Source organism: Oncorhynchus masou, chromosome 10 (assembly GCF_036934945.1).
Source record: "Oncorhynchus masou masou isolate Uvic2021 chromosome 10, UVic_Omas_1.1, whole genome shotgun sequence".
NCBI classification, from domain to species: domain Eukaryota; kingdom Metazoa; phylum Chordata; class Actinopteri; order Salmoniformes; family Salmonidae; genus Oncorhynchus; species Oncorhynchus masou.
In genome coordinates this window covers 33,641,369-33,668,074 of record NC_088221.1, presented here as the reverse complement: position 1 = coordinate 33,668,074, position 26,706 = coordinate 33,641,369, and the positions used below count along the sequence as shown (strand labels likewise).

At 43.1% G+C, this 26,706-nt stretch overlaps 1 protein-coding gene across 1 annotated transcript in view; it reads right to left on the bottom strand.

Annotated features, from left to right (window-relative positions):
• Nucleotides 1-26,706, bottom strand: part of LOC135546846 (titin-like) — a 174,075-nt gene that overhangs the window by 44,270 nt on the left and 103,099 nt on the right. The window contains 46 exon segments of the mRNA XM_064975418.1: nt 157-459; nt 552-1,139; nt 1,231-1,527; nt 1,644-1,841; nt 2,001-2,105; nt 2,266-2,853; nt 3,091-3,378; nt 3,483-3,773; nt 3,881-4,168; nt 4,331-4,636; nt 4,732-5,034; nt 5,208-5,510; nt 6,150-6,437; nt 6,599-6,904; nt 7,003-7,305; nt 7,864-8,163; nt 8,260-8,535; nt 8,668-8,970; nt 9,082-9,381; nt 9,620-9,904; nt 10,041-10,221; nt 10,393-10,559; nt 10,671-13,625; nt 13,866-14,159; nt 14,278-14,577; nt 14,683-14,964; nt 15,055-15,360; nt 15,436-15,741; nt 15,922-16,221; nt 16,376-16,657; nt 16,789-17,094; nt 17,235-17,537; nt 17,734-18,015; nt 18,202-18,352; nt 18,646-18,803; nt 19,043-19,357; nt 19,450-19,749; nt 19,853-20,149; nt 20,387-20,704; nt 21,431-21,730; nt 22,072-22,201; nt 22,362-22,543; nt 22,786-23,091; nt 23,262-23,691; nt 25,964-26,223; nt 26,382-26,690. Of these exon segments, the coding sequence (XP_064831490.1) occupies nt 157-459; nt 552-1,139; nt 1,231-1,527; nt 1,644-1,841; nt 2,001-2,105; nt 2,266-2,853; nt 3,091-3,378; nt 3,483-3,773; nt 3,881-4,168; nt 4,331-4,636; nt 4,732-5,034; nt 5,208-5,510; nt 6,150-6,437; nt 6,599-6,904; nt 7,003-7,305; nt 7,864-8,163; nt 8,260-8,535; nt 8,668-8,970; nt 9,082-9,381; nt 9,620-9,904; nt 10,041-10,221; nt 10,393-10,559; nt 10,671-13,625; nt 13,866-14,159; nt 14,278-14,577; nt 14,683-14,964; nt 15,055-15,360; nt 15,436-15,741; nt 15,922-16,221; nt 16,376-16,657; nt 16,789-17,094; nt 17,235-17,537; nt 17,734-18,015; nt 18,202-18,352; nt 18,646-18,803; nt 19,043-19,357; nt 19,450-19,749; nt 19,853-20,149; nt 20,387-20,704; nt 21,431-21,730; nt 22,072-22,201; nt 22,362-22,543; nt 22,786-23,091; nt 23,262-23,691; nt 25,964-26,223; nt 26,382-26,690 (15,939 nt within the window).

The window sequence follows — 26,706 nt, the reverse complement described above, 5'->3', positions numbered from 1 at the left end:
AGCCATTATAAATTATATACAATTCACATGTATTTATTTAAATTTTATTTAACATTCATTATTTGCCAGGTAGGTCAATTAAGAACACATTCTAATTTACAATGACGGCCTGGAATAAATAATTTGTTTTGAAAATTACCCTTTGTGTTTACTTACATACAATATCCTTTGTCATTACATGGGCAGATGGTCCACTTGGTTCCCCAAAGCCAGCTTTGTTCTCTGCAGTTACTCTGAATTCATATTGAACACCTTCTGTGAGTCCTTGTACTTTGTAACGTAGGTCAGAGACCGTTTTCTTCGATGCTCTCACCCATCTCATTCCTCTTCTCTCTTTCCTCTCAACCTGATAACCTCTAATATCGCTTCCGCCATCTTTAATTGGCCTCTTCCAGAAAATGGTGACAGCGTTCCTGCTGACATTGTCAATCTCTGGGACTCCGGGTGGGCCTGGTGGGCCTGGAGAAAAGGAGGAGCAAAATATATTAACAATGATGTGGAAATAATTACAGTACCGCCAATAGAACATTCTGAATATTCATGCAACTTACCAAAGCTGTCAACCATTTTGACTGGGCCGGATTGTGTTCCATCACCAGTGCCATACTGGTTCACTGCAGACACACGGAAGATGTACTCATTGCCCTTGATAAGCTTGTTTGCAACAAATCTGCAATCAAAGATATTTTCAGCAAGTTTGGTCCAGAGAAGACGGCTTGTTTCTCTCTTCTCCAGTGTGTAGGATTTGATTGCGCAGCCACCATCCTCTTCTGGTGGCAACCATGTCAATGTGCACTTCTCAGCTGACACACTGCTAGCTTCAATGGGGCCTGGAGGTCCAGGGATATCAAGAACCTTGACCTTAACATGTTCTTCTCTGATACCGAAAGGATTGCTGGCTGTAATTGTGTACTCTCCAGTGTTCTTCCTGCTGGCATATTTAATAGACAACGTTGAAGTAGTTGGAGTGCTTGTGATTTGGACAATATCTGAGGTCTTGAATTCTCTTCCTGCCTTGGACCACACAGCTGTAGGTGGAGGTTTGCCAAGGATCTTGGAAGCAGATACCACAATGGTGTCCCCAGCTCTGACAGAGACACCTTCCTTCATGTCTGGATCGATAGAGATGCTTGGTGGTTCTGTGAACAAATGAGGGAGAGAAATTAGGCTACTTTCCATGTCCTATTCTATTGGCTTTGTTTTGAAGTAGAAAAAAAACAAAAAACATACCATACTCATCTTTGCAGATAAGGGTATCAGTTTGCTCTGAAGGAACACTGATTGCACCAGCTGCATTCTTAGCTCTGATTCTGAATTCCATGCTGCTGCCTTCTGTCAGGTCTTGCACAGTAAACGCAAGGCCTTGGACATTGATATGATTTGCTTTCATCCATGTCTTTCCTGGCAATTCCAGTTTCTCAACCAGGTAGCCAGTCAGTTTGTGTCCACCATCGTACTTGGGTGCAGTCCACATAAGTGTTACAGTGCTTCTGGTTACATTGATGACATCAGGCTTACCAGGAGGATCTGTGGAGAAACAAAAAATCCAGTAAATTATCAAGATTAGCAAGATTAGAGAACATGTTGAAGGATTTCATATGATATCAATAGGACAGAAAGAGAAAGACAATGAAAAAATGTACCAATTGGATCAAGGGCGATGACTGGTTCTGTTGCCCTGCTTGGCCTTCCTAAACCGGCCGCATTCATTGCCATGACTCTGAATTCATACTCCAGGCCTTCAATCAGTCCAGTCACTCTGCAGTCCTTTACCCTAATAGGGGTCTTAGTGGCTCTCTTCCACATCAAGCTGTTCCTTTCTTTGAATTCGACATGATAGCCTGCAAATATAATAATAATAATAACAACAATACATTATTATTTACCATTCAGCAAATGCTTTCAACAATAATATAAGGAATAGTTCATTGTCCATGTCCATTTTCCTTATAGTCCATGGAAATTCTATGGATTACTAAAAATACTGTTTGCATAATTACCAGTGATTGGTGAGCCTCCATTTTCTTTAGGTTCAGTCCAATTTAAAATGGCCGACTCATGGCGAATGCTCACAATCTCTGGTGGTGCAGGTGCATCAGGCACATCTGGTGAAGCAAGAATGTTTTCAGTTTCGTGAAATTATTGCCATATAGTACATATATCAATCAATCATCAAACTATTGATGAATACAGATTTCTGAAGTCCTAATAACTCTTCCTTTCAAGCATTTTATTTTATATTTTCAATGTATGACAAGAACTCACTGAATGGATGCTGAGCCACCACTGGGTCAGATTTGAGGCATTCTCCAACTCCATATTTGTTTTCTGCGAACACTCTGAAGATGTATTCAGTACCATCATGGAGCCTGGTAACTCTCATAGTATTCTTCTGGATCGCAGATGCCACAGTAGCCCACTTGTTGGCCGTTGATTGCCGCTTCTCCAGAATGTAGTTGGATATTTCAGTCCCACCATCATCCTTTGGTGGACCCCACTCCAGAGTGATTCCATCGGCAGTGATTTCATCAAACTTGAATGGTCCTGTTGGGATTCCTGGTTTTCCAACCACCTTTATCTGCATCTTTGCTTCTTTGACTCCTGCAGTGTTTCTTAGCAGGATTGTATAATTTTCCGCATCACCTTTCTGGCAATCACGGATGAGCAAAGTTGTCAAAGTAGGTGTAGATTCAACTGACATTCTTCCACTGTCTCCCAGAGAAACATGTCCCTTCTTCCAGATGGCTGAAGGAGCTGGTTTGCCAACAATAGGGACGTTGATACGGACTGTGCTTCCCTCCTTGGCAACATAACACAGATCTGGGATGCCACTCAAGTCACAATCAGGTGCGACTGCAAGTTAGGAACACAATGCTTATTAATCTATGAACCAGATAAAATTATAAGTGCAGTAACATAATGCTAAAATAGAACACATTTATGCTAGAAATATTAGGAACAGTTGAAAAAAAACTTGAAGATTACCAATAGATATAGATATATATCTAAAATGGCCATGCATTTTGTCTCCGGTGTATGTTACGAGTGGTTTAATAGCCTAGCTAATTAACACTGGACTACTGGACTTACTGGTTTGATCTTTAGCGATCACAGTGAGCTCCGAAGGTGGTCCCTCTCCAGACTCATTGATTGCTTTCACTCTGTAAGAGTACTCCTTTCCTTCTTTAAGTTCAACCATCATATGTGACATGACCTTTCCTTTCACTAGTTCCGTATACTTCTCTTCACCTTCCTGAAGCTCCAGAAGATAAGCACTGATGTGACTTCCACCATCACTGATTGGCTTTTTCCAGCCAATATGAATGGAATCTTTAGTGATCGACAGTGCCTTAAAATCTATAACTGCTCCAGGTAGTTCTGAAATCAGATAACAAGGTCATTTGATTATTAAAAATCTAACTAACAAATGGCATTTAACATCTAATAGTTAAAAAAACATGATCACATCCAATAAACCATACCTGAAGCTCTTACAACTCCGGCAGTCTCACAACCTTCTCCTATACCATAGTTATTTTCAGCCAAGACTCTGAAACAGTAGGCTTGTCCAGCTTCCAAGTTAGGAATCCTGAAAGTAGATTTGGGGCATTTGGCTATGACACAGGACCACGCCTTTCTCTCTGCAAGACGCTTCTCAACAATGTAACTCTTCACTGGGCTTCCTCCATCAATCAGAGGAGGATCCCAGCCGATGGATGCATGGTTCAGAGATGTTTCCTTCACAATTAGATTCAGTGGTGGACCAGGAGTATCTACAGAAAAAATAATACATTATATTATTTTATGGCATTATGTAGAAGGTAAAACCAAATTTTGTTTCTCCAAATAATATTCTCTTAAGACAAGAATCATAGCCTACCTAGGACCTTCACGACGATAGTGTAAGACTTCTTTCCACTGTCGTTTTCAAGCGACAAAATGTATTTGCCAGCATCATATCTGTTGATATCCTCAATGTACATAAGGGTATCCCATTCAGACGTTTTGATCATGATTCCTGCTCGTTCTTTGAGGTTGGCATTGACCTTGGTCCACACCACCTTGGGTGGGGGACGTCCTATCAGTGGCACATAGAGTCTCATTGTGACTCCGGCTCTCAGGACCAGTACCTTGCGAAGGTCAGCATCCAGCTCAGCATCAGCGGCAACTACAAGTTAAAATAGAAAGTAGTAGAGAGTTAGACAAGACATGGATGTATTTTAGTTGAATAGATAGTAGTGCATTACATGCTTATTTACAATTGTGTGGGTTACTTATATTAGTAATTGTTCTGTACAGACTTGAGAGTTTTCTGATAATGTTGACGTACTCAGGATGTCTTTGGCCTCGTGTTTCCCAGGAACTTCACTTGGCTCGCTGTATCCAATCTTGTTCACAGCAAAGACACGGAACACATATTCTGTTTTATCAATGAGACCAGTAACCAGGAACTTGGTTTCTTGCAGATTTTTGGGCACATTGCACTTCGTCCAGTCTGCTGCATCAGCTCTCTTGCACTCGACAAGGTAGCCAAAGATTTCACAACCACCATCGTAAGCAGGCTTGGTCCAAGACAAGCTAATGGTGCTGTGTGTTGAGTCGACAACTTTAGGGAAAGCAGGTGGTGCAGGTGGATCTGAAGATGGAAGAACATAAGAGAATGTCAGCGAGAAGTGTTGGGACATGTAATCCTTAATGATTTAAGTGAGCAAATGTTGTTGTTATACATACACACAGGATCCACGGCAAGGGCAGCATTGGATGCATCACTTGGTTTGCCAAATCCAGCTTTGTTCATGGCAATCACTCTGAACTCATACTCAGATTCCTCTGAGAGCTGGGCAGCTTTTATGCTCCTGTCAATCACTGGTTTACGGTTGACTTTAGCCCAGTTGAGCTCTGACGCTTCACGTTTCTCAACCATGTAACCCAGAATGGTAGCTTTACCATCATCAGCAGGCGCTTTCCAGCTGACAGTCATAGAATTGGCTGTAATGTTGGTAATAACTGGTGGCTCACTAGGACCAGGAACATCTGCAAATGAGAGAGAAAGAGAGAGAAGGAGAAGAAGAAAACACTTAAACATTGCACAAGCAGAAGAAGTCCCACTGTTTCCAACGCAATCAAACTAAAATATTATATATAATATATATATATATATTTTTTTAAATATAGAAATGTGTATTCAAAATGGTTTGAAATATTACCATATGGATTCTTGACCATGACAGGGTCAGTGAGGATGGGGTCTCCAATACCATACTGGTTCTCAGCACTGACCCTGAACTGGTATTCATGGTCCTGCATGAGTTTATCTACTGTGCAATCGGTCAGTTGACCATTGATATTGGAGGTGACCAGAGCCCAGTTCGCTCTGCTGGTTTCACGTTTGTCAATGATGTAGTTGATGATTTCAGAGCCTCCATCTGCAATAGGTGGCTCCCACCTCATCTTAATACGGTCCGCAAACACCTTGGTGACTTTCACTCCGGCTGGTGGGCCGGGTTTGTCTAAGGAGAACATAGATTATATTACACATCAACAGTTGGTGACTTTCACTCCGGCTGGTGGGCCAGGTTTGTCTAAGGAGAACATAGATTATATTACACATCAACAGTTGGTGACTTTCACTCCGGCTGGTGGGCCAGGTTTGTCTAAGGAGAACACAGATTATATTACACATCAACAGTTGGTGACTTTCACTCCGGCTGGTGGGCCGGGTTTGTCTAAGGAGAACATAGATTATATTACACATCAACAGTTGGGCCGGGTTTGAAGGAGAACTTTATATTACACTCCGGCTGGTGGGCCGGGTTTGTCTAAGGAGAACACAGATTATATTACACATCAACAGTTGGTGACTTTCACTCCGGCTGGTAGGCCAGGTTTGTCTAAGGAGAACACAGATTATATTACACATCAACAGTTGATTGTGAATATATGAATATTGTATTCTGTATTCTCTTGCAGACCATCACAAACACATTCATATACCTCACACTAACATATCTCAAGCCGTTATAAAGAGTTTGAGTATATACAAATACAAAAATAAAATGTATTAGCATGAAGCTACAACATCAGTTTGGAATTTGTGCACAATAATAAAAAGACACATTTAGTTTAACTGTTGTTATAATTTCACATACCTAGAACCTTGAGCTTAATATTGGCACATTTAGTGCCATTGGGGTTTTCAGCTAAAATAGTGTACTCTCCAGACTCCTTCCTTGCTACAGAGAACAATTCCAGAATGTGTGTGTGTCTCTTCTGTGTCATCTTCATCCCATCAACCAGTTTCAATGGAACACCATTTCTCTTCCATGTAACCTTGGGCAGTGGTTTTCCAAACACTACTGCATCAAAGGAGACATTTTCTCCAGCCTTCACTATGATCATGTTCTTCATGTCCACTCCCAGCTCGACCCTGGGGGGAACTGGAGAAACAAGAGACACATCACATCAAGTAAAAGGTCTGTGTTGACCATGCATTCACATTTATTTTGAATCATTTTGGGATTAAAAAAATTGCATTTAGTCATTAGATGGATAAAAAAAAAAATTGTTTTGTCAATGTTCTGACGGCGCAGTGCCTTACCATTCTCTGCAAACACTGGAATGGCATCTGAGATCTGAGAAGGCAAGCTGATGTTGATTGCTGACTTGGCGAAAACTCTGAAGTGATACTGGGCTCCCTCCTCCAGGCCAGTTACAACATAGTCTTCTGCTTTGACGTTCTGGCAGTTGGCATTGCAGCGAACCCATTTCTCTACTTCTTGACCAATCTTCATGTACTCCACATAGTATCCAATGAGCTTGCTGCCTCCATCATTTTGGGGGCGAGTCCAAACAAGTGAAACAGTGCTCTTTGTCACATCCATTACCTCAGGTTTCCCAGGTGGATCTAGAATAAGAAAATTACAACAGTTTTAATTGACAGATTGCAGATTTCAAAGCCAGTGAGGGACACGGTAAGCCGCACATCACATACTCATAACTCACCGATGGGTGTTCTTGCTGTGACCCAGTCAGTCTGTTTGCTTGGTTTACCCTGGCCGGCCTTGTTGAGGGCAGACACCCTGAATGCATATTCCAGACCTTCCATTAAGCCTGTGCAGTTGTATTCAAGTCCGCGGACAACGGACTCATTTGCTCTTACCCAGAGAAGGCTGTTCCTCTCTTTACGCTCAATGCAGTATCCGGTAAGAGGACTGCCACCGTCAGTTGATGGGGTCTCGTAGGACAGAGACACTGCTTCACTCTTAACTTTCGTGATACACAGATTTCTGGGCTCGCCTGGGACATCTGGAATTAGAATGTGGAGTTAGTTTGCAAGATGCAAGATTAACAAACAGAATATGGCCTAGATTCAATCCGATCAACGTTAACCGGCGACAGTAGACACCGGCATAACGAATGTTCTGGTGATGGCGGAGGTGGAACTAACTAGGAGCCGTCAAATCAATGAGAAGCTGCTCTTGCGATCATTGTTACAAAGCCACACCCGCCCCACTCGCGTTAGATGTTCAGAACAAGAAAGTGTAGGCTATATAGAAATAATTACAAAATAATGAGGTTTTCTATCAACGAGGTGTAGATTACATCTCACATTCCAGTGTTCGAACTTGTAAACAAGGCTGCATTGGTTTGATGCAGCCAATGGCAATGTCCACTTTGGGTATAATGCCAGGAGCCACTTGTGAAATTGACAGCTATAACACAGTTCCATGTTGTTGATGTTGGCTAAAGCGGATCTGATTGAATTGAGGCCTAGATTACTTAGAAAGTCATAATTCATTGTACAGTAGGCTTTTTTGGGGTGGTGGGGGGGCCCATGCTTATACCTTGTCTTGTTTAACTCACCGAAGGGATATCTAGCGATAATTTTTTCTGAATAGATTGGCTCCGAGATGCCAAATCTGTTCTCAGCTCGGACACGGAAGCCATACTCCATTCCAGGGGTAAGCTTGCCAACTCTGTAGCTGGTTGTAGTGCATGAGCCAGAAGCTGTGACCCAGTCTCCTCTGCTCACATCACACTTCTCAATGATGTAGTTAGTGATGTTGCTTCCACCATCCTCACTGGGTTGGTTCCACTGAAGTGTGCAGGCATCAATATCAAGCTCAGCGATCTCCAGGGGAGCATCAGGAGGCCCAGGCTTATCTGTGCAATGAAGACATGTACCAACAGCATCCATTTAGGCTATGCATTCTGGCAGTGTGTTAGTCAACTATTTCGAGTTTACTCAATAAAACTTACCCTGTACTATGACTCTAAGGATCTGGCTTATTTTGGCGGTGCTGTTCTCAGCAGAAAGACTGAAATAACCACTGTCCTTTCTCGAGACGTCTTTCATGATTAGTGAAATGCAGTTTGGAGACTTTTGCACCATGAGACGATCAGATGTCAACAGATCATCGGCTCCTTGCCTCCATTTGCAGAATGGTGTAGGTTTTCCAGCCACAATAGCGTCAACTCTCATTTTCTCTCCTGCCTTTACTGTGACACTATCAGGCATGATGATCTTTGGTGCCACTAAAAAAGAGAGGAAAACATGTTATTAAAATGAGGACTTAAAAAGGTGTGCAACAGGAACACTTTTTTGAATACCAAACTAAATCCAGACAAGGTAATTCTGGGATTTAAAAAAATATATTTGCGACTTACTCAGCTGCTCCTTGACCTGAAATACTCCCTCAGCTTCTCTTGCCAGACTGGTTCCAGCCACGTTTCTTGCTGCAACCCTGAACTTGTACTTTGTGCCCTCTTTAAGTCCAACGACTACAATGGTTAAGTCTTTAACAACGGAATATGGTGTCCATTTGTCTTCAGGTTCGCCATCCTCTTTGTAATCAACCATGTAGCCATTGATCTTAGCTCCACCATCCCTCAAAGGTTTCAGCCATCCCAGAGTGGCACTGTTCTTTGTCACTTCCAAGACATCCATCTTCTTGGGTGGATCAGGTTCACCTATTTAAAGAAATGTGATATGTTTGTGATTCAAAACACAAAACAAGAAAATCCACTCACACTATCCACTATTTAATTACAATATAACACATACTGTAACAGTGCACTTACTTATAGGATCAGTTGTCAGGTAGGCTTTTGGAGAGTCTTTAGGAACACCAATGCCATATTTATTGACTGCCATAACTCTAAAGTAGTAGTCACAGCCAGGTGTGAGGCCGGTGACTCTGAAGCTTGTTTTCTTCAAGTCGTTGATACAATTTGACCAAGTCTTCTTTTCGAGTTCACGTTTCTCAACAATGTAGTTCTGGATTTGACAGCCACCATCATTATCTGGAGGGAGCCAAGACAGCTGACAACCGGTGCTTGTCACATCACAGACCTCAAATCCTCCCACAGGTCCAGGAGTATCTGTTCAACAAATGTAACATCAATATTAGATACAGTCCATATAAGAGTACAAACAATTATACTGTAATCAAACAGTACAAACAATTATACTGTAATCAAACTAATAACATTAATTTGACATTGTAAAGAATTAAATGTACATACATTTTTTTCTTGTTTAAAGTCTTTCACAGTGAATAGTAATCTGTCATTCCACAGACTGACATAAAAAGTGAAAGAATAGACCTCAGTGACTTACCCAATACTTTAACACGGACAAATATAGCTTTCTCCCCAGCGGAGTTGGAGAGTGTGAGAGAGTATCTGCCGGAGTCGTCCCGAGTGCTCTCAGGGATCACAAGGAAGGACATAGTATCAATCTGATCTACGTGCCCTCTCCTGGCGACGTTATCAACACCGAGCTTCTTCCAGGTGACTTTGGGGGATGGTCTTCCTCTGATAGTAGCGAAGAGCCTGATGGGGCAGCCTGCTCTAACAATGAAGCCCTTCCTTAGACTGGCATCCAAGTCAATCTCTGGTGCTTCTGTTAGTGGGTGAGAGAAGGGGGAGAACATACATCAGACATAAAGAAATCATTATACAATATTAGCTATAAGCTACAGTTCTATAACAACTGGATGTGTTTTCATCTAGGCCTATATCAAGAAGTATTTATTTACCGAGGACCTCCTTGGGATTGACAGCCTCTTTGAGCGTAGCAGGACGACCCCAGCCGACCTGGTTCTGTGCAGAGACTCTGAATTCATACATCTGCTTCTCATTCAAGTTTGGAATGGTGAATTCTGTGTGCACCAGCACACCAGCACCGGTGTTGCACTTCTTCCAGCCCTCTTCTTTCTCCTTACGTTTAGCTTCAGCTTTAGCTTTAGCTGCAACTGCAGTAGCTTCATCCTCAGCTTCCTCTTCATATTTTTCCTCACCTTCTCCTGCTGCTGCTTCAGGCTTAGCTTCACCTTCAGGCTTAGCTTCACCTTCAGGCTTAGCTTTATCTGCAGGTTTATCTTCAGGAACAGCTTCAGCTTCAATCACTTCCTGTTTAGGTTCAAGTTTGTCTCTCATTTCAACCATGTATCCAATGATAGGAGCACCTCCATCATAGATAGGCTTGGCCCACCCAAGAGTAATGGACGTCTTGGTGCTGTCAATTACCTTGAAACTGCCTGGAGGACCAGGAGTCTCTGGAATCAAGGAAAACAAAACGTCTGCATGTTAGTACAGCCAACAGGCAAAATGAATAACCAATAATAATAATAATAATACAATGTCTCAAAAATACATAAATGCTGTACCAATTGGATCTTTGGCTGCTACTGGTCTGCATGGTTTGCTTGGCTCTCCCAGTCCAACTTCATTTTCAGCCTTGACACGGAACTGATAGTCGTGGTTGGGAATCAAGTTGCTGACTTTCATGCGTCTCTCAGAGATGGTACTCTTTGTGCATGGCACCCATTTGACAGCGCGCTTTTCTTTCCTTTCCAGGATATAACCAGTGATAGACTTTCCACCATCATTCTCTGGTGGGGCCCATACGACTGTCATTTCCTCCTTGCCGATCTTGGTTATCTCTGGTGATTCTGGTGGTCCAGGTCTGTTGAACTGAGTCCTAGCTGTGACAGGTTTACTCTCCACTGCGGGACCTGTCCCCATCTTGTTTTCTGCTCTGATGCGGAAGATGTACTCATTTCCTTCTACTAGTCGGGTAACATTGCAATAGTTGGTGACAAGTGAAGCAGAGTATGTGGACCAGACCATTCTTCTTGTCTCACATTTCTCAATGATATAGCTATCAACTTCACATCCACCTTCATCTTCTGGGAGATCCCATGCAACTCTACATTTGTCTACTCCGATTCCAGACACCTTCACGTCTCTCACAGGCCCTGGGACATCCAAGACATTAACAACTGCGTATCCAGTGAAGGTTCCAGCAGAGTTTGTGGCAGTAACAACATATTTTCCGGTGTCTGTACGTTTGGATTTGGTCAAAAGGAATTTAGAGTAATCTGTGCCCGTTTCAATACTAACTCTGGGGTTATCTCCTGTGGCCCTGTCCTTCACCCACTTCACCTCTGGTTGAGGCTTTCCTCTGAGTCCAGCCTCAATTCTGATAGACTCTCCAGCTTTAACCACAAGGGCTCCAGCTAACTTTATATCAAGCACTGGTTTCTGGATCTCCTCTTTAACAAGTACATCACCAGTCTTCACCCAGTCACTTTCTCCACCTTCATTGCATGTCTGCACTCTGAACTGATAGGTTTGTTTTTCCACACACTTGTCAGCCATGAAGTAAGTACTTGTAATCAGATCCTCGTGTATTGGCACCCATTCTGCCGCTCCTGCTTCTTTGCTCTCCAAAGCGTAACCAATGTTGGGGCTTCCACCATCATAGTCTGGCCTCCTCCATTTCAAGAAGACAAAGTTCTTACCCACGTCGGTTACGTGGAAGTTCTCTGGCTCACCAGGCATGTTAATGGGATCGATGGCAAGGGTTGGTTGTTTTGTCTCTACTGTGGGCCCAGGGCCGCATTTGTTCGCAGCACAAACACGGAAGAAATACTCGTGGCCCTCCATGAGTTTGGCTTTAACCATGCGGTTAGTGCAGTCAGATGAGATCATTGACCAAAGCCTCACACTGGGTTCACGGCACTCAACAATGTAGTTTGTAATCTCAGAGCCTCCGTTATCTACAGGGTTCTCCCAGGACACCATACAAGAGTCTTTGGTCACATAGGTGGCCTTCAGATTCTGACAGTGTCCAGGTCTATCCAACACATTCACAGTTATTGTAGCTTCGGCTTCACCACTGTAGTTGTTAGCCTTCAAAACATACTTTCCATGGTCTGCTCTGGTTGCCTCTTTGATTCTCAGTTGAACAACAGGCAAGTTCTGAGTTAGTGTTGTGTGCTTGGCGGTTTCCAAAACATCATCACCCTTTTTCCAGATAATCTCTGGATCGGGTCTGGCATTCACGTAACCGATGATGTTGATGTTATGTCCAACTCGGACAGTCAAACGCTCACGGCTTGAGGCATCCATCTCGATCTCTGGAGGTATCATGATGTCTTTGGCAACCACCGATCCAAGGCATTCTCTAGGCTCTCCAACTCCAATCATATTTACAGCACTAATGCGGAACCTGTACTCTGAGTGTTCTTCAAGGCCTTTAACTCTGTAAGCACACTGCTTAATGTGACCATCCTTGTTGATGATCTCCCATTCTCCGCCAGCTTTCTGCATTTCAATAATGTAGCCCATGATTGGACTGCCTCCATCTTTGTTGGGCTTAATCCAGACTAGGTCTGCATTTTCCTTACTGTAGTCCTTGATTCTGGGGTTAACTGGAGGTCCAGGAGCTTTAATTTGACGACAGGGTTTTGCTGGGTCTGATATGGGAGAAGGTCCACTGAAACCAGCAATATTTTCAGCGAAAACTCTAAACTCATACTCATTTCCCTCAAAGAGACCAAGTACTCTGATTCTGAGATCCTTACAGGGTGTCGTGTTGACACGGATCCATTTACCGCCTTTGTGTCTACGCTCAACTATATATCCAGTGATTTGACTGCCTCCATCAAACAATGGCATGGTCCACCCAACTGTGAGAGCATCTTCTGCAATGTCCCATGTGTTTGGTTTGCCTGGATGGCCAGGGGCTTCAAACGTGTGTTGGGCGACAGTTGGTGCACTTTCAAGAGGAGCGCCGATACCCATTTTGTTCTCTGCACGGATACGCACAACATATTCAACACCGCTCTGCAAACGAGGGATCTTAAGCTTTGTAGCTGTGCTACCAGAGCTCACACCTCCCCAGGTTTCCTTCTTCGCCTCTCTCTTCTCAACAATGTAACCTGTTACAGGGCTTCCACCATCATCCTTTGGAGTACGCCAGTCAATAAGCATGTACTCAGGAGTAACCTCAAGGACATTGACTGGTCCAATGGGAGCAGCGGGCACATCAAGAACGGTCACATTCAAAGCCAGAGTCTTGGTTCCTGCAGGGTTGGAAACTGTGAGAATATAGGTTCCACTGTTGGTTCTCATACACTCATTGATGCTGAGAACTGTTGAATAGTTGTCACTCTCAATCTTAACTGCGCCTTCGGGTACAATTTCTGCTCCGTCAATGGACCATTTGGCAGTAGGCGCAGGGATGCCTCTCATGATCGCAGGGAGTCTGATAGTGCTTCCACATTTTACAATGATCCCTTCGATCAGCTTGGCCTCAACTTCAACGATTGGAGCCACTGTGAAAAGATGGAGAAGAAGATGTAGGTTAATTGTTATAATTTGTTTGATGATGGCAATTATGTTGTCTACAAATCAATACAGATAGGGGCGGTGTCCTGGACACAGATTAAGTTTAGTCCTGTAATAAGAATCATTTTCAATGGAGAATCTCTATTAAACTTGCTTTTCAGTATACAACTAGGATTCATCTCTGTTGGAGAAACCAAACCATTAAGTAAATATATAGCAAATCTCACCAAGCTTCTCCTGGCAGAGGACGGGGACAGTGGTGTCTGGTCTACTCAGTCCGATAGCGTTCTCCGCTCTCACACGGAATCTGTAAGTCTTTCCTTCCTCGAGGCCACTAATGTGGCTCTCAGGGATGCTGACTGTGTTCCATTCATCCCACTCTCTCTCTCCTTCCTCTTGGTACTCAACCAGGAAACCTATGATGTTGCTACCTCCGTTGCGGTCAGGCCAGTTCCACACAAGCCAGACCTCCGTCTTGTCGACATCTACATGGTGCAAGTCCTTTGGTGGACCAGGTGGGACTGAAAATAGACCACATGGGATGCAATTAGATTACAGATGTCAAGTTAGTTATCAAGATACCACGTACATAACAATACACCCATAGGTCTTGATGTATTTGGTTTGATTGATACTCACACAGTGGATTCATGGCTTTGACGGCTTTGGTTGTTTCAATGTATTCACTTCTGCCGAACTGATTCTCAGCAGCAACGCGGAACAAATACGATGTTCCTTCCATCAAGTGCTTGGCCATCATGCTTCGTTTCTTAGACGAAGAGCACACTGGCACCCACTGTGCGGCTGCCACATCTTTCTTCTCCACAACAAAGTTGGTAAGACGTGCTCCTCCATTGTCCTCTGGGTCTTTCCAGGAGAGATAGGCTGAATCGCTTCTCACCTCTGAAACCCTCAGGTGCTGGATTGGACCAGGTTTGTCTAATAGTGTAAAGAGTAAAGAATAACATAATTATAGCAACCCAGCATGCGAAACACTTTACATCTGTCTTCATTTATTTCTGACAGAATTGAAAAATCCCTTACCCAGGACGAGGACTGTGCATGTGGCAGTCTTCGAACCAGATGAGTTTTCAATGTTCAGAGTGTAGTCACCACAGTCAGAACGGACACAGTAGCGCATCTCCAATTTGGATCCTAGCGGATTGATCTCAATGTCAACTCTTGTGGGGACGTCTTCGTCGTTCTTCTTCCATGTGACTTTGGGGAATGGAATTCCCTTGATTCCAGCAATTAGATTGATATGGGTTCCGGCCATGGCTTTCAACTCACGAGGCATACCCAGTTCAACATCCAATTCAGGATGTTCTTTTGGGGGTAGAAAAACGATATGTTATAATTCAGTTTTTTATTTCAATGATAATGAATTACCCAAATTATATTTATATGTGAAATTACCAAGTCTGTCTTCTGCCTTCACTGGATCTGTGGTGTATGCAGGTTCAGATTCACCAGCAAAGTTCACAGCAGTTACTCTGAATCTGTAATATTCTCCCTCTTCCAGGTTAATGACCTTGAACTTGGTTTTTTGGCAAGAATCAGGAGTCTGATTCACCTTCTGCCACTCCTCTCCAGCTTTAGTGAACTCAACAAGATAGCCGAAGATCTTGCCCCTGCCACAGTCCTTTGGTGGCTGCCAAGACAGTGACACAGACTCTTTTGTCCAATCTACAGCTTCTGGCAGCACGGGGGGGCTTGGAAGCACTGAGGGAAGAAACCGTTGATTAAATTTGATAGAAATTTTGTAAAGTATTAATTTATTTTTGCATAGTCACTTACCAATTGGATCTTTGGCAAATATGGGCTTTGATGGAGGGCTGGGGTCACCGAGACCCACAAGGTTCTCAGCCATGACACGGAACTCATATTCACAGCCCTCGAGGAGGTCTGGAACAAAGTACTCCACTTTGGGGAAGATGCGGTCTTTTCCGGATGCGCGAGTCCATCTATTAGTCATGGTCTCCTTCCTCTCAATGACATAGCCAGTGATGGGCTTCCCACCATCAGCAGGTGGTTCCCAAGTCAGAAGGGCTTGATCCTTATAGATCTCCTGCACAATGGGCTGTTTGGGTGCATTTGGCACCTCTGCAATAGGACAGAGAATTTATCAGTTGAAGCAAAATGCATTAATGACAAAAGTTAGTATGGTTGCATCCCTTATGGCACCCTATTCCTTACTTGTCAAAAGTAGTGCACTATATAAGGAATAGGGTTCCGTTTTATGGACGTAACTTATATCTACTCAGTATTTATCTAATAGCTTACTGAAGACATCCTTAGCCTTTGTCTCGGCAGACAGCAGTGGGTTGCTGATGCCGTGGATGTTCACAGCACAGATTCTGATGATGTACTCTCTGCCCTCAATCAGCTTAGGTACTTTGCATGTTGTCCTGGTGCAAGCTGTTGTCACCGGCATCCAGAGGTCTCTGTTTGTGTCTCTCTTCTCAATGGTGTAGTTGGAGATGGCACATCCACCATCATCCAGAGGAGGGTTCCAAGAAATCACCATGTAGTTCCTGTAGACCTCATTGAAGACCACTGGGCCCTCTGGAGGCTGGGGGCGATCTGAGAGAAGATATTAGCATTTTATCATTAATCATCTATCAGATATGGATCAATCAATAGTCAATGATCAAACATATTTTGATTATAAGGGTTAAATAAAAGTGACATTGGGTTTGTCAATTAAGAACAACAAAGAACACCCTCACCAACTTACCAACAACACTGAGACTGCAAATTCCTTTACGTAAGCCAACAATGTTCTCCACCACCACCTGGTATCTGCCGCTGTGTTCTCGTTTAGCCTTGGGCATAGCCAAGCACAGTGTTTTACTAGTGTTGGTCATTGTGACCTCCTCATCTGCTTTCAGCTCTTCCTCGTTCTTTGTCCATGTTATTGTAGGTGCTGGCTTCCCAGTGAAGCGGCCCTGGAGGGTGCACACGTCTCCCACACGCACCACCAGTCTGTCACGGAAGTCCAAGTCGATCGTTGGGGGCTCTGAGGATGGAAGAACAAAGAAGGGATGTTTTTTCCATTATTTTTTAAAACTTTATTTAAAAAAGAAATAACAGTCACCAATATATTTATAAAGATTTAGAATGACTATCTAACCCTTTTTCAACACTTACCAAGTTCTTCCTTGACCTGGATTGGCTTGGTGCAGAAAGAGTGCTTTCCCTGACCAATCACGTTGACAGCACTGACACGGAATTCATACGTGGAATTCTCTTTGAGACCTCCCTTTGTGAACTTCCTATCCATCAGCGTGTCATCAGTATCGATCTTAGTGAAGCTATCCTTTCCAATCAGACGAGCTTCAAGCACAAAACATGTAACCTCAGAACCACCATCGTACTTAGGTGGTCTCCAGGCCAAACTGATGGAATCTTTGGTGATGGCTGTGATTTCTAGATCCTCAGGACGCTCAGGAACAGCTAGCATGGAAAAAGGACACAAACATCCTATCAGGCCCAATGGAATATTATAAATAATTGCTGGATTTGTATACACTTACGTTACATTTTTGTAACAGCAAATTAGAAAGCTGGCATTCGGGTATTAGGCAGGAACTCACAAATAGGGTCTTTGATGAGAACTGGTCGTTCTGATTCAATAAATGGACCCATTCCGATGATATTCTCAGCTGCGATTCTAAAGAAATATCCTTTTCCGTCGATGAGACCCTGGACAACAGCATTGTGCCTGGTAACCGTGTAAGAGACTGCTGTCCAGCCCATGCGGTCAGACTCTCTCTTCTCAATTATGTAGTTGGTGATGGCTGAGCCACCGTCGTCTTCAGGGGAGTACCAGGTCAACTTGCAAGAGTCAATGGTGAGGTTCACACCAGAGAACGGCTGACCAACTGGGCCAGGAACATCTGAGAAACACATGTGAAAGAAGTTTTCAATACCATTCAACTCCTGGGCCTGTATTCACAAAGCGTCTCAGAGTAGGCGTGCTGATCCTGGATCAGCTCTCTTACTCCGATAAACTTGATACATGTGTATCTCAGGATATCTCCTGAGATATACTGAAGCTTACCAACTAGAAGAAGAAGTAAAGTTGTTTCTTACCCAACACCTCCACAATGACAGCCTTCTTCCTTTCCCCTCCTTCATTCTTTGCACTCAGGGTGTATATACCCTGGTGATGGCGTCTACAGTTTTTGATAACCAGAGCAGAGCTGATTGAAGTGGTTTCAACATTAGCCTCTGCTGGTAGAGGCTGGTCATCTCTGCTCCATGTGATCTCTGGTGCTGGCTTGCCTGACACATGGGCCAGGAGGCGGATGGTAGCACCGGCATGGACTACAATCTTCTCCTTCACTGAGGCATCCAAGTCCACTTCAGGGGCAACTAAAATAACATGTGTGTGTTGGTTTAAGATGGCATACATTCTGTCTACAACCCAACTGTCACCCTATTCCCTATGTAGTGCACTATACAGGGAATAGAGTGCCATTTGGGACAGAGGCCCTTTCATGGAACTAACAAATGGATAATCAAAACGGTATATCATATCATAGTTGTCTTGTCTCTTACTTGTTCTGTCCTTGCATTCAATAACTTCGGCCACTTGACCGGGCTCACCGACGCCAGCAGCATTCACTGCCCTCACTCTGAACTTGTACCTTCCCAGCTCTTTCAGTCCAGACACAACAAACTTAGTGCCTCTAATCTCCTTGTCTTTAGCCTGAAAAAAAAAATAATAACAAGATTTTACAAACATTGACACACTAAATGTTATATTATTTGAGTATATTTAGACTTGAATTTACCAGGTTGTTGCATTTAATATCAAAATAGTTTGTAAAAGAATACGTTTGAGAAATAATTGTATTAGATAATTACCTTTTCCCATCCGTCTTTTATCCCTACTACCTCTTCTTCTTCTTCTGATTCTGATATTTCATTTCCGTCTTCATCGAATATGATTTTCTTCACTTTTTTCTGTTTTACTACTCCTACTTTGTCTGCTTCCGCTGCCTTCTGCTTTTCGATTTCTGCTTCTTTTCCCTCTTCTATGTATTCAACAAAGTAACCAATGACCTTAGATCCACCATCAATCAAAGGTGGAATCCAGTCCAGATCCACTGTTGACTTGGTCCAGTCTGTTACCTTGGGGGTTGGGGGACCGGGGAGAGCTACACACAAAGAACATGACATTTATAATGCCAGAAGGCCAAACAATAGAAACAACATAGCTATATAATACATTGAAAATAGAAAAATACACCTTTCCCATGTAAGAAAAACTATATTTCTGCGCCTCAAAAGTAACCATAATTCCCTATTTAGTACACTACTTTTGACCAGGGCCTTATGCTGCACTATATAATTAATAGGATTCCATTTGGGACGTAGCCTATATACGTTAACTTACTAATAGGGTCTCTTGAAAGAACAGGATCCGATGGGACACTGGGAAGTCCCATTCCAGCTGCGTTGATTGTGGTCACACGGAACTGGTAGATTGCTCCCTCCTGCAGACCAGTGATCTCATATTCCTGACCCAGGGGCATGACCCTGATAGGGGCGCGGTTCACTTTGGTCCAGCGCTTAGCCGTGGTCTCTTTACGCTCCAGCCAGTAACCACTAACTGGAGATCCACCATCGTATTTTGGCTCACCCCAGACGATCACCATAGACTCAAGAGTCACATCTTCCACTAAGGGCTTCTCAACTTGGCCAGGGACAGCTGTTGAGAGGAACCATTTAGAAGTTGGTTAGAAGAAATACTGTATATCCACAGTGACATTGACTTATAATACAATAGTACATTCAACTTACTGAAGAGATTCCTTGCTTTCTCATGTTCGCTGTACAGCGGTGGGCCAACTCCATATTTGTTCTGAGCCATGACACGGAACTCATACTCATGGCCCTCAGTCAGCCTCTGAACTGTATAGAGACCTTCTTTGGGATCATTGGAAACGTGCACCCATGACTTTCTGTTTTCCTCACGCTTCTCAATGACATAGTTTGTCACCTTGGATCCACCGTCATCTCTAGGTGGTTTCCATGCAAGTGTTATCCTCTCGGCAAACACCTCTTTGAATTCAATCGGCCCGACTGGTACGCTAGGCCGTCCTGAGTTGAGGAAGAAAAGGAGGAAATGGTGTCATATTACAACACAATCAAGAGGACTAACCAAACAGAAAGAAAGAAATACATTCAGAGAGAGGTTCCTCACCTAGGACAGTGAGTTTGATGTCCTTAGAGGCTTTTCCCAGACTGTTGCTAGCAGTGATAGTGTAAAGGGAGCTGTCGTCTCTCTTGGACTGCTGGATCAGCAGGGTACATTTGTTATCAACGAGCCGTTTGTTGACATGCTGATCATATTGCACTACAGCCTTGTCTTCAGGCTTGGCAATGGGAGCCTTCTGCCATACGAGGGAGGGGAATGGACAGCCATGGATCCTAGCCACAATATGGACGTCTAGTCCCTCTTCACCTTCCATCTGTTCCTTCAGTTCAATGGTAGGAGCACCTAAACAATGGAGGATGGAGTCAGTACAAGTCATTCAACGTTTTTATTTTCATAGCAATTTTTTTGTAAACAAAATGGGTCTTATTTAGAAGCATTTACAACAGCATACATGTGCAGTCATCCTGAATAATGCACTACTGCTGAAATGCTGGTGGCTTACCCATTAAATCATTCAGAACCAATTTAGTGTGCTTTCTGTCTTTAACTTTCTTTTTCTTAACTGGGCTTTTTACTTACATGTCTGGTCCTTGATGATGATTGGTCCAGCGGTGGCCGACGATCTGCTTGGGCCAGCCTCGTTCACAGCCTTGACTCGGAACTCATACTCTCCGCCATTTTTCAGATCTTCAATGATGAAGATGGTTTCCTCAACGTTGCGCTTGTTACACTGCTTCCATGTCTCCTTCTCCGGGCCGCTGGTGTCCCAACTCAAGCGCTCTATGATGTAGTGCTTCACAGGAGAACCACCGTTGTTCTTAGGTGGCACCCATGTCAGGGTCACTGTATCCTTGGTGACCAGATTGACCTTGACGTGGGTTGGGGGATCAGGTATGTCTGAAAATGGGAAAATGAATGGGAATATAAATGGGAACTTATTAGTAAGGTGTACACTGTGTAACCTACGTTTCACAAACTTTAATGTGTACATATCACGCATTACTACTATATATACACTACCGTTCAAAAGTTTGGGGTCACTTAGAAATGTCCTTGTTTTTGAAAGAAAATTTTAAAAAATTGTCCTTTAATATAACATCAAATTGATCATAAATACAGTGCAGTCATTGTTAATGTTGTAAATGACTATAGTAGCTGGAAAAGGCTGATTTATTTATTTACCCCAAACTTTTGAACGGTAGTGTGTGTGTATATATATATATATATATATATATATATATATATACATACATACATACATACATACATACATACATACATACATACATACATACATACATACATACATACATACATACATATACATACATACATACATACATACATACATACATACATACATACATACATACATACATACATACATACATACATACATACATACATACATACATACATACATACATACATACATACATACATACATACATACATACATACATACATACATACATACATACATACATACATACATATACATACATACATACATATATACATACATACATATATATATATACACCGTATACCATTTAGCAGACGCTTTTGTTCCAAATGAATATTACTACATTTGAATTTGTTCGTAATTCATTTCAAACTTACAGATGGGGTCTCTTGCCCTAGCAGGCTCAGTGGTCTCAGTTAAAGGTCCCATTCCCAGACGGTTCTCTGCCCGCACACGGAACACATACTCCTGTCCCTCCAGCAGTCCCTCCACAACGTAGGCCTGGCTGAAACAGCACTGGTTTACTATGGTCCAGGCCTTTCCTGTCACATTCTTCTTCTCAATGAAGTAACTCTTGATCCTCTCGCCACCGTCGTTAGCAGGCAGTTTCCAGATCAGCCTCATAGTAGCTCTGGTGATGTCGGTTACTTTGAGCCCTTTAGGAGCACCAGGCACATCTGAAAACAGAAGTCCAACAGACGTTAATACATCTTATATGGGATACGTGTTGTGTTTCTCATTCATGTTTTATGTCCTAATAAATAATATACATTTGGATATAATACATCTTATACAGTGTAAGGATTTTTTCCCCAGGCTTTTGACAGTGTTGTGGCTTTTGACAGTGTAAGGGTGTCATTCATGTTTTATGTCCTAATAAATAATATACATTTGGATATGAGCCTTTGTCTATTTTTTCCCCCAGGCTTTTGACAGTGTAAGGGTGTCTATCTTTTCCCCCAGGCTTTTGACAGTGTAAGGGTGTCTATCTTTTCTATCACTCGTATTTATCACTGACCGAGAACATTGACTCTGACGTTGACATGTTTCTGTCCCGCCTTGTTCTTGGCTGTGATGGTGTATCGTCCAGAGTGGGTTCTCAAGCACACAGGTACAGTGATGTTTGCGGTAGTATCAGTAGATTCAAGCTAAACAAAGGAAAATTAACTCATTACTCCTGGTAAAGAAAGGTCAAATCTGCATATTTATACATCAAGGTCAGACAACATGATTATTTTACTACTTATAACAACGGTTATGTGTTACTCACCCTCTCTGTATGGCAGCTGTATCTGTACTATGCCTTACCTCTGAGTCAACTGGAAGGACATGAAGGCGATTCTTCTTGTGGGTCTTTGCTGGTCCAGTGAATTCCCAGGTCACCTTAGGAACGGGACGCCCTTTGATAATGGCAGGAATTCTGAAGGAATGACCAGCCCGGACGCACAGCAAATCTTCCACAACACAATCGATAAGGATCTTCGGCTCCACTGTGACATAAAAAGGCATCATTAAAACAAACAACAAAAAACTGGTTGAAGGAAAACTGCACTCCAAAACGATCTTTTAGTATTTTCTCCATCAGTCAAATTTGTTTTGCATGTGTTCTGTATCATATGATGCATCTCTGAAGGTTTTTGCTTTCCTGAAAGTGGTTAATCTTTAAAACTTGACTGCTGACTTGAAAAAAAACTAATTTTTACAAAATGGATGAATAAGTAGGTCTAATTACCATGTACGTCCTCAATTAGGACTTCTGTCTTGGGACTTGGGTCAGACTCGCCGATGTCATTGACGGCTGTGACTCTGAACTTGTAGTGTTTCAGCTCTTTGAGACTTGGGACAGTGATCTCAGTGGTCTCATGCAGAGTCTCTAGATCAGTGATTCTGTTCCAAACAGAAGAGGCTTCATCCTGGATCTCAACGATGTAACCCTTGATGGAGCTTCCACCGTCTTTCTCAGGTGGAGACCATGTGAGGCTGACACTGTGCTTGGTTTTGTCTGCCACCTCTGGTGGTGCTGGCATGCCGGGTTTCACTGTGGGGCACAGAGGGAAAATATCAAGGTCACCATCTCTGGTTATTACATGGCAACCCTGTGTCTGTCAATAGGGCACATACTGACATATTCTTCCAAACAATTTCCAAAGCAGCTAAAAGAATGGTTGTGTTCTTGTAACCTGTAGAAAAAGGGATAATGATACTTACTAAGAGGGTCCACTGCATATGCAGGATCGGAAGGTCCACTGGGGGGTCCAATACCGGCAATATTGACAGCCATGACACGGAACTCATACGCAGACCCCTCGATCATACGAACGACCTGGAACTCCCAGCGCTTAGGAGCACGCTTCGTCACCGGGGCCTTGTTAACCCGAGCCCAATAAGACGAACCTTTCTCCCTCTTCTCCAGCCAGTAGCCAGAGATAGTGGATCCACCGTTGTCTCGTGGAGGGTCCCATGTCACAAGCATGGAGGACCTGGTGTGCTCTGCGATCTGTGGTTTCTCTGGAGTACCAGGGAGTCCGTACAGATCCTTGATGACGGTGGCCTCTGTCTCGCAGGCGTCACTCTGTCCATACCTGTTCTCTGCTCTCACTCTGAACTGGCACTGGCTACCTGTTTCCAGATTCCAAACCTTTGAAAAGACATTTGGAAACATTTAGTAAATCATTAAATGATTCATTGAAGTCCACTCTTAGCATTCATGATACTGTCTCAACCTATTGCAATCTATGTCACTGTTGTTTCCTTTGATATACAGTATTTAGAGAGGCTGAAAATATTTGACATAGGATCCTCAAAATGTTATACAGCTGCACCATAGAGAGCATCTTGACTGGCTGCATCACTGCTTTGTATGGCAACTGCACTGACCTCTATATCAGGTGGTGTCAGAGTAAGGCCCTGAAAAATGGACAATGACTCTGGCCACCAAAGCCATAGACTTTTCACTCTGCTATCGTCCGACAAATGATACCGCAGCATCGGCTCTCAGACCAACAGGCTCCGAGACAGCTTCTACTCCCAAGCCATAAGACTGCTTAAATAGCCAGACTGCTAAATAGTCAATTAATGGTACCCAAACTCTCTGCATTGACCAGATCTTGCACTGTCCCTATGTACACTCACTAGACTATATATACAGTACATACCATATACACACTCATTGACACACACACATACACTACATATACTGAGTGTACAAAACATTAAGAACACCTTGCTAATATTGAGGTACAGCCCCCCTTTTCCCCTCAGAACAGCCTCAATTCGTCGGGGCATGGACTCGAAAGTGTTCCACAGGGATGCTGGTGTTGAGTTTAATGCTTCCTCCAGTTATGTCAAGTTGGCTGGATGTCCTTTGGGTGGTGGACCATTCTTGATACACACAGGAAACTGTTGAGTGAAAAACCCAGCAGCATTGCAGTTCTTGACACAAACAGGTGCGCCTGGCACCTACTACCATACCCCGTTCAAAGACACTTAGATATTTTTTCTTGTCCATTCATCCTCTGAATGGCACACAATTGTCTCAAGGCTTAAAAATCATTATTTAACCTGTCTCCTCCCCTTCATCTACACTTATCTAACAAATTACATCAATTAGGGATCATAACTTTTACCTGGATTCACCTGGTCAGTCTATGTGGTCAGTCTATGTAATGGAAAGAGCAGGTGTTCCTAATGTTTTGTAGACTCAGTGTATGCGCGCGCGCGCACACACACACACAGACAAGCATACCGACACAACACAGCACAACCACACATTCAGTACCAGTCAGTACCAGTACCATTCTACATTGTAGAATAATAGTGAAGCTGTCATCAAGGCAAAGGGTGGATACTTTGAAGAATCTCAAATAAACAATACATTTTGATTTGTTTAACACTTATTTTGGTTACTACATGATTCCATATGTGTTATTGCATAGTTTTGATGTCTTCACTATTATTCTACGATGTAAAAATAGTAAAAATAAAGAAAAACCCTTGAATGGTGTGTCCAAATTTTTGACTGGTACTGTTCATACATACACATTACACACACGTCATTTGCTGGTGCTACTCTATTCTGTCGCTCTTTCCTGAAGTCAAATGACCAAATCGCCCCCTCTAGTGGCCTAATGGGTGTAATGTTTTTTTTATTTAATTTTTGTTGTTGAATTTTTACCCCTTTTTCTCCCCAATTTCGTGGTATCCAATTGTTAGCTACTATCTTGTCTCATTGCTACAACTCCCGTACACTGCGCCCGGCCCGCCACAGGAGTCACTGGTGCGCGATGAGACAAGGATATCCCTACCGGCCAAGCCCTCCCTAACCCGGACGACGCTAGGCCAATTGTGCGTTGCCCCACGAACCTCCTGGTCGCGGCCGGTTACAACTGAGCCTGTATATAGCTCTATTCTTGTTTATTTTATTCTTCTTGTGTTACTATATTTATTTTTTTACTCTGCATCATTGGGAAGGGCCCGTAAGCAAGCGTTTCACGGTATACTAGCTAAAAAAATGCGATTTGAGACAACATGTTACATGCCTCCATTTAAGACCTTATAAGGTCTTCACAGGTCCAAAAATGTGAAAATGAACTGGGGCATTACTACCCGGACCCTACCTAAATAAATAAATGTTTAAAAGATAGAGACCTGGTCTGAACAGACCTAACCAGACCTGACCCCGGTCGGGTCCAGACCCGGTCCAATCCGCGTGAGGGAAACAGCAGAAAAGCTTTTTTTTCTCCTCCGTTATTAACCGGAGCTGGTCTCTGGTATTCGGGTACAGGTGGAGCAGTGAAGACCTCTACCATACATGCTTAAGGCCTGTTATTAAGCATTATACCGGCAGGTTTGAACTAAAATGTTACCAAATGGTATATCAATCTGTTTCATGTTTTCAAACATATACTGACCCCGAATCGTTTCTCAATGATGCTGTTAGTGATCACCGTCCATACAGGAACGGGTCTAGGCTCAGGCTTAGGTTTAGGCTCCTCATCCTCCTCATCCTCATATTCTTCTTCAGGTTCCTCCTCAGGAAGAATGTCCAGCTTCTCAACGATGTAGTTAGTGAGCTCACTTCCTCCATCGTCCTCTGGTGCGTCCCAGGTTAGATGACAGGACTCAGCCTTGATGTTACCAATATTCACATTCCTAGGTGGCAGAGGACGGTCTGTGAACAACAATTAGATGAAAAAGAGGTCAGAAAACAGTCAGTCAACTACAATACCTTCCTTTTGCTAATTGTTATGTTATTTTTCTTGCAGAAAAGTGAGCTAATTGCTTTGGCTATACTGATTCACTAAATATACGTAATATTAGATCACTTACCTAACACCTTAACCTTGATGGTGTGACTAGCCGACCCAAGACGGTTGGAGGCGATCACTGTAAAGATGCCTTTGTCCAGTCTTGCTGCTGCAGGGATACTGAGCTTGGTATTGCACTGCATTCTGTTGATTTCCTTGGTGTCCATCAACAGAGTCTCAGTGGGCTCTACAATAATCACCTCATCCTTCAACCATTCAACCTTGGGCATTGGAAGACCAGTCACCTCAGCAGGGATTTCAATAGGCTCTCCCTTCTTGACAGTGATGGCATCTCCCTTGAAGGTCTTCAACATCCTCACAGTAGGAGGAACTGAAATAGAAGGAGC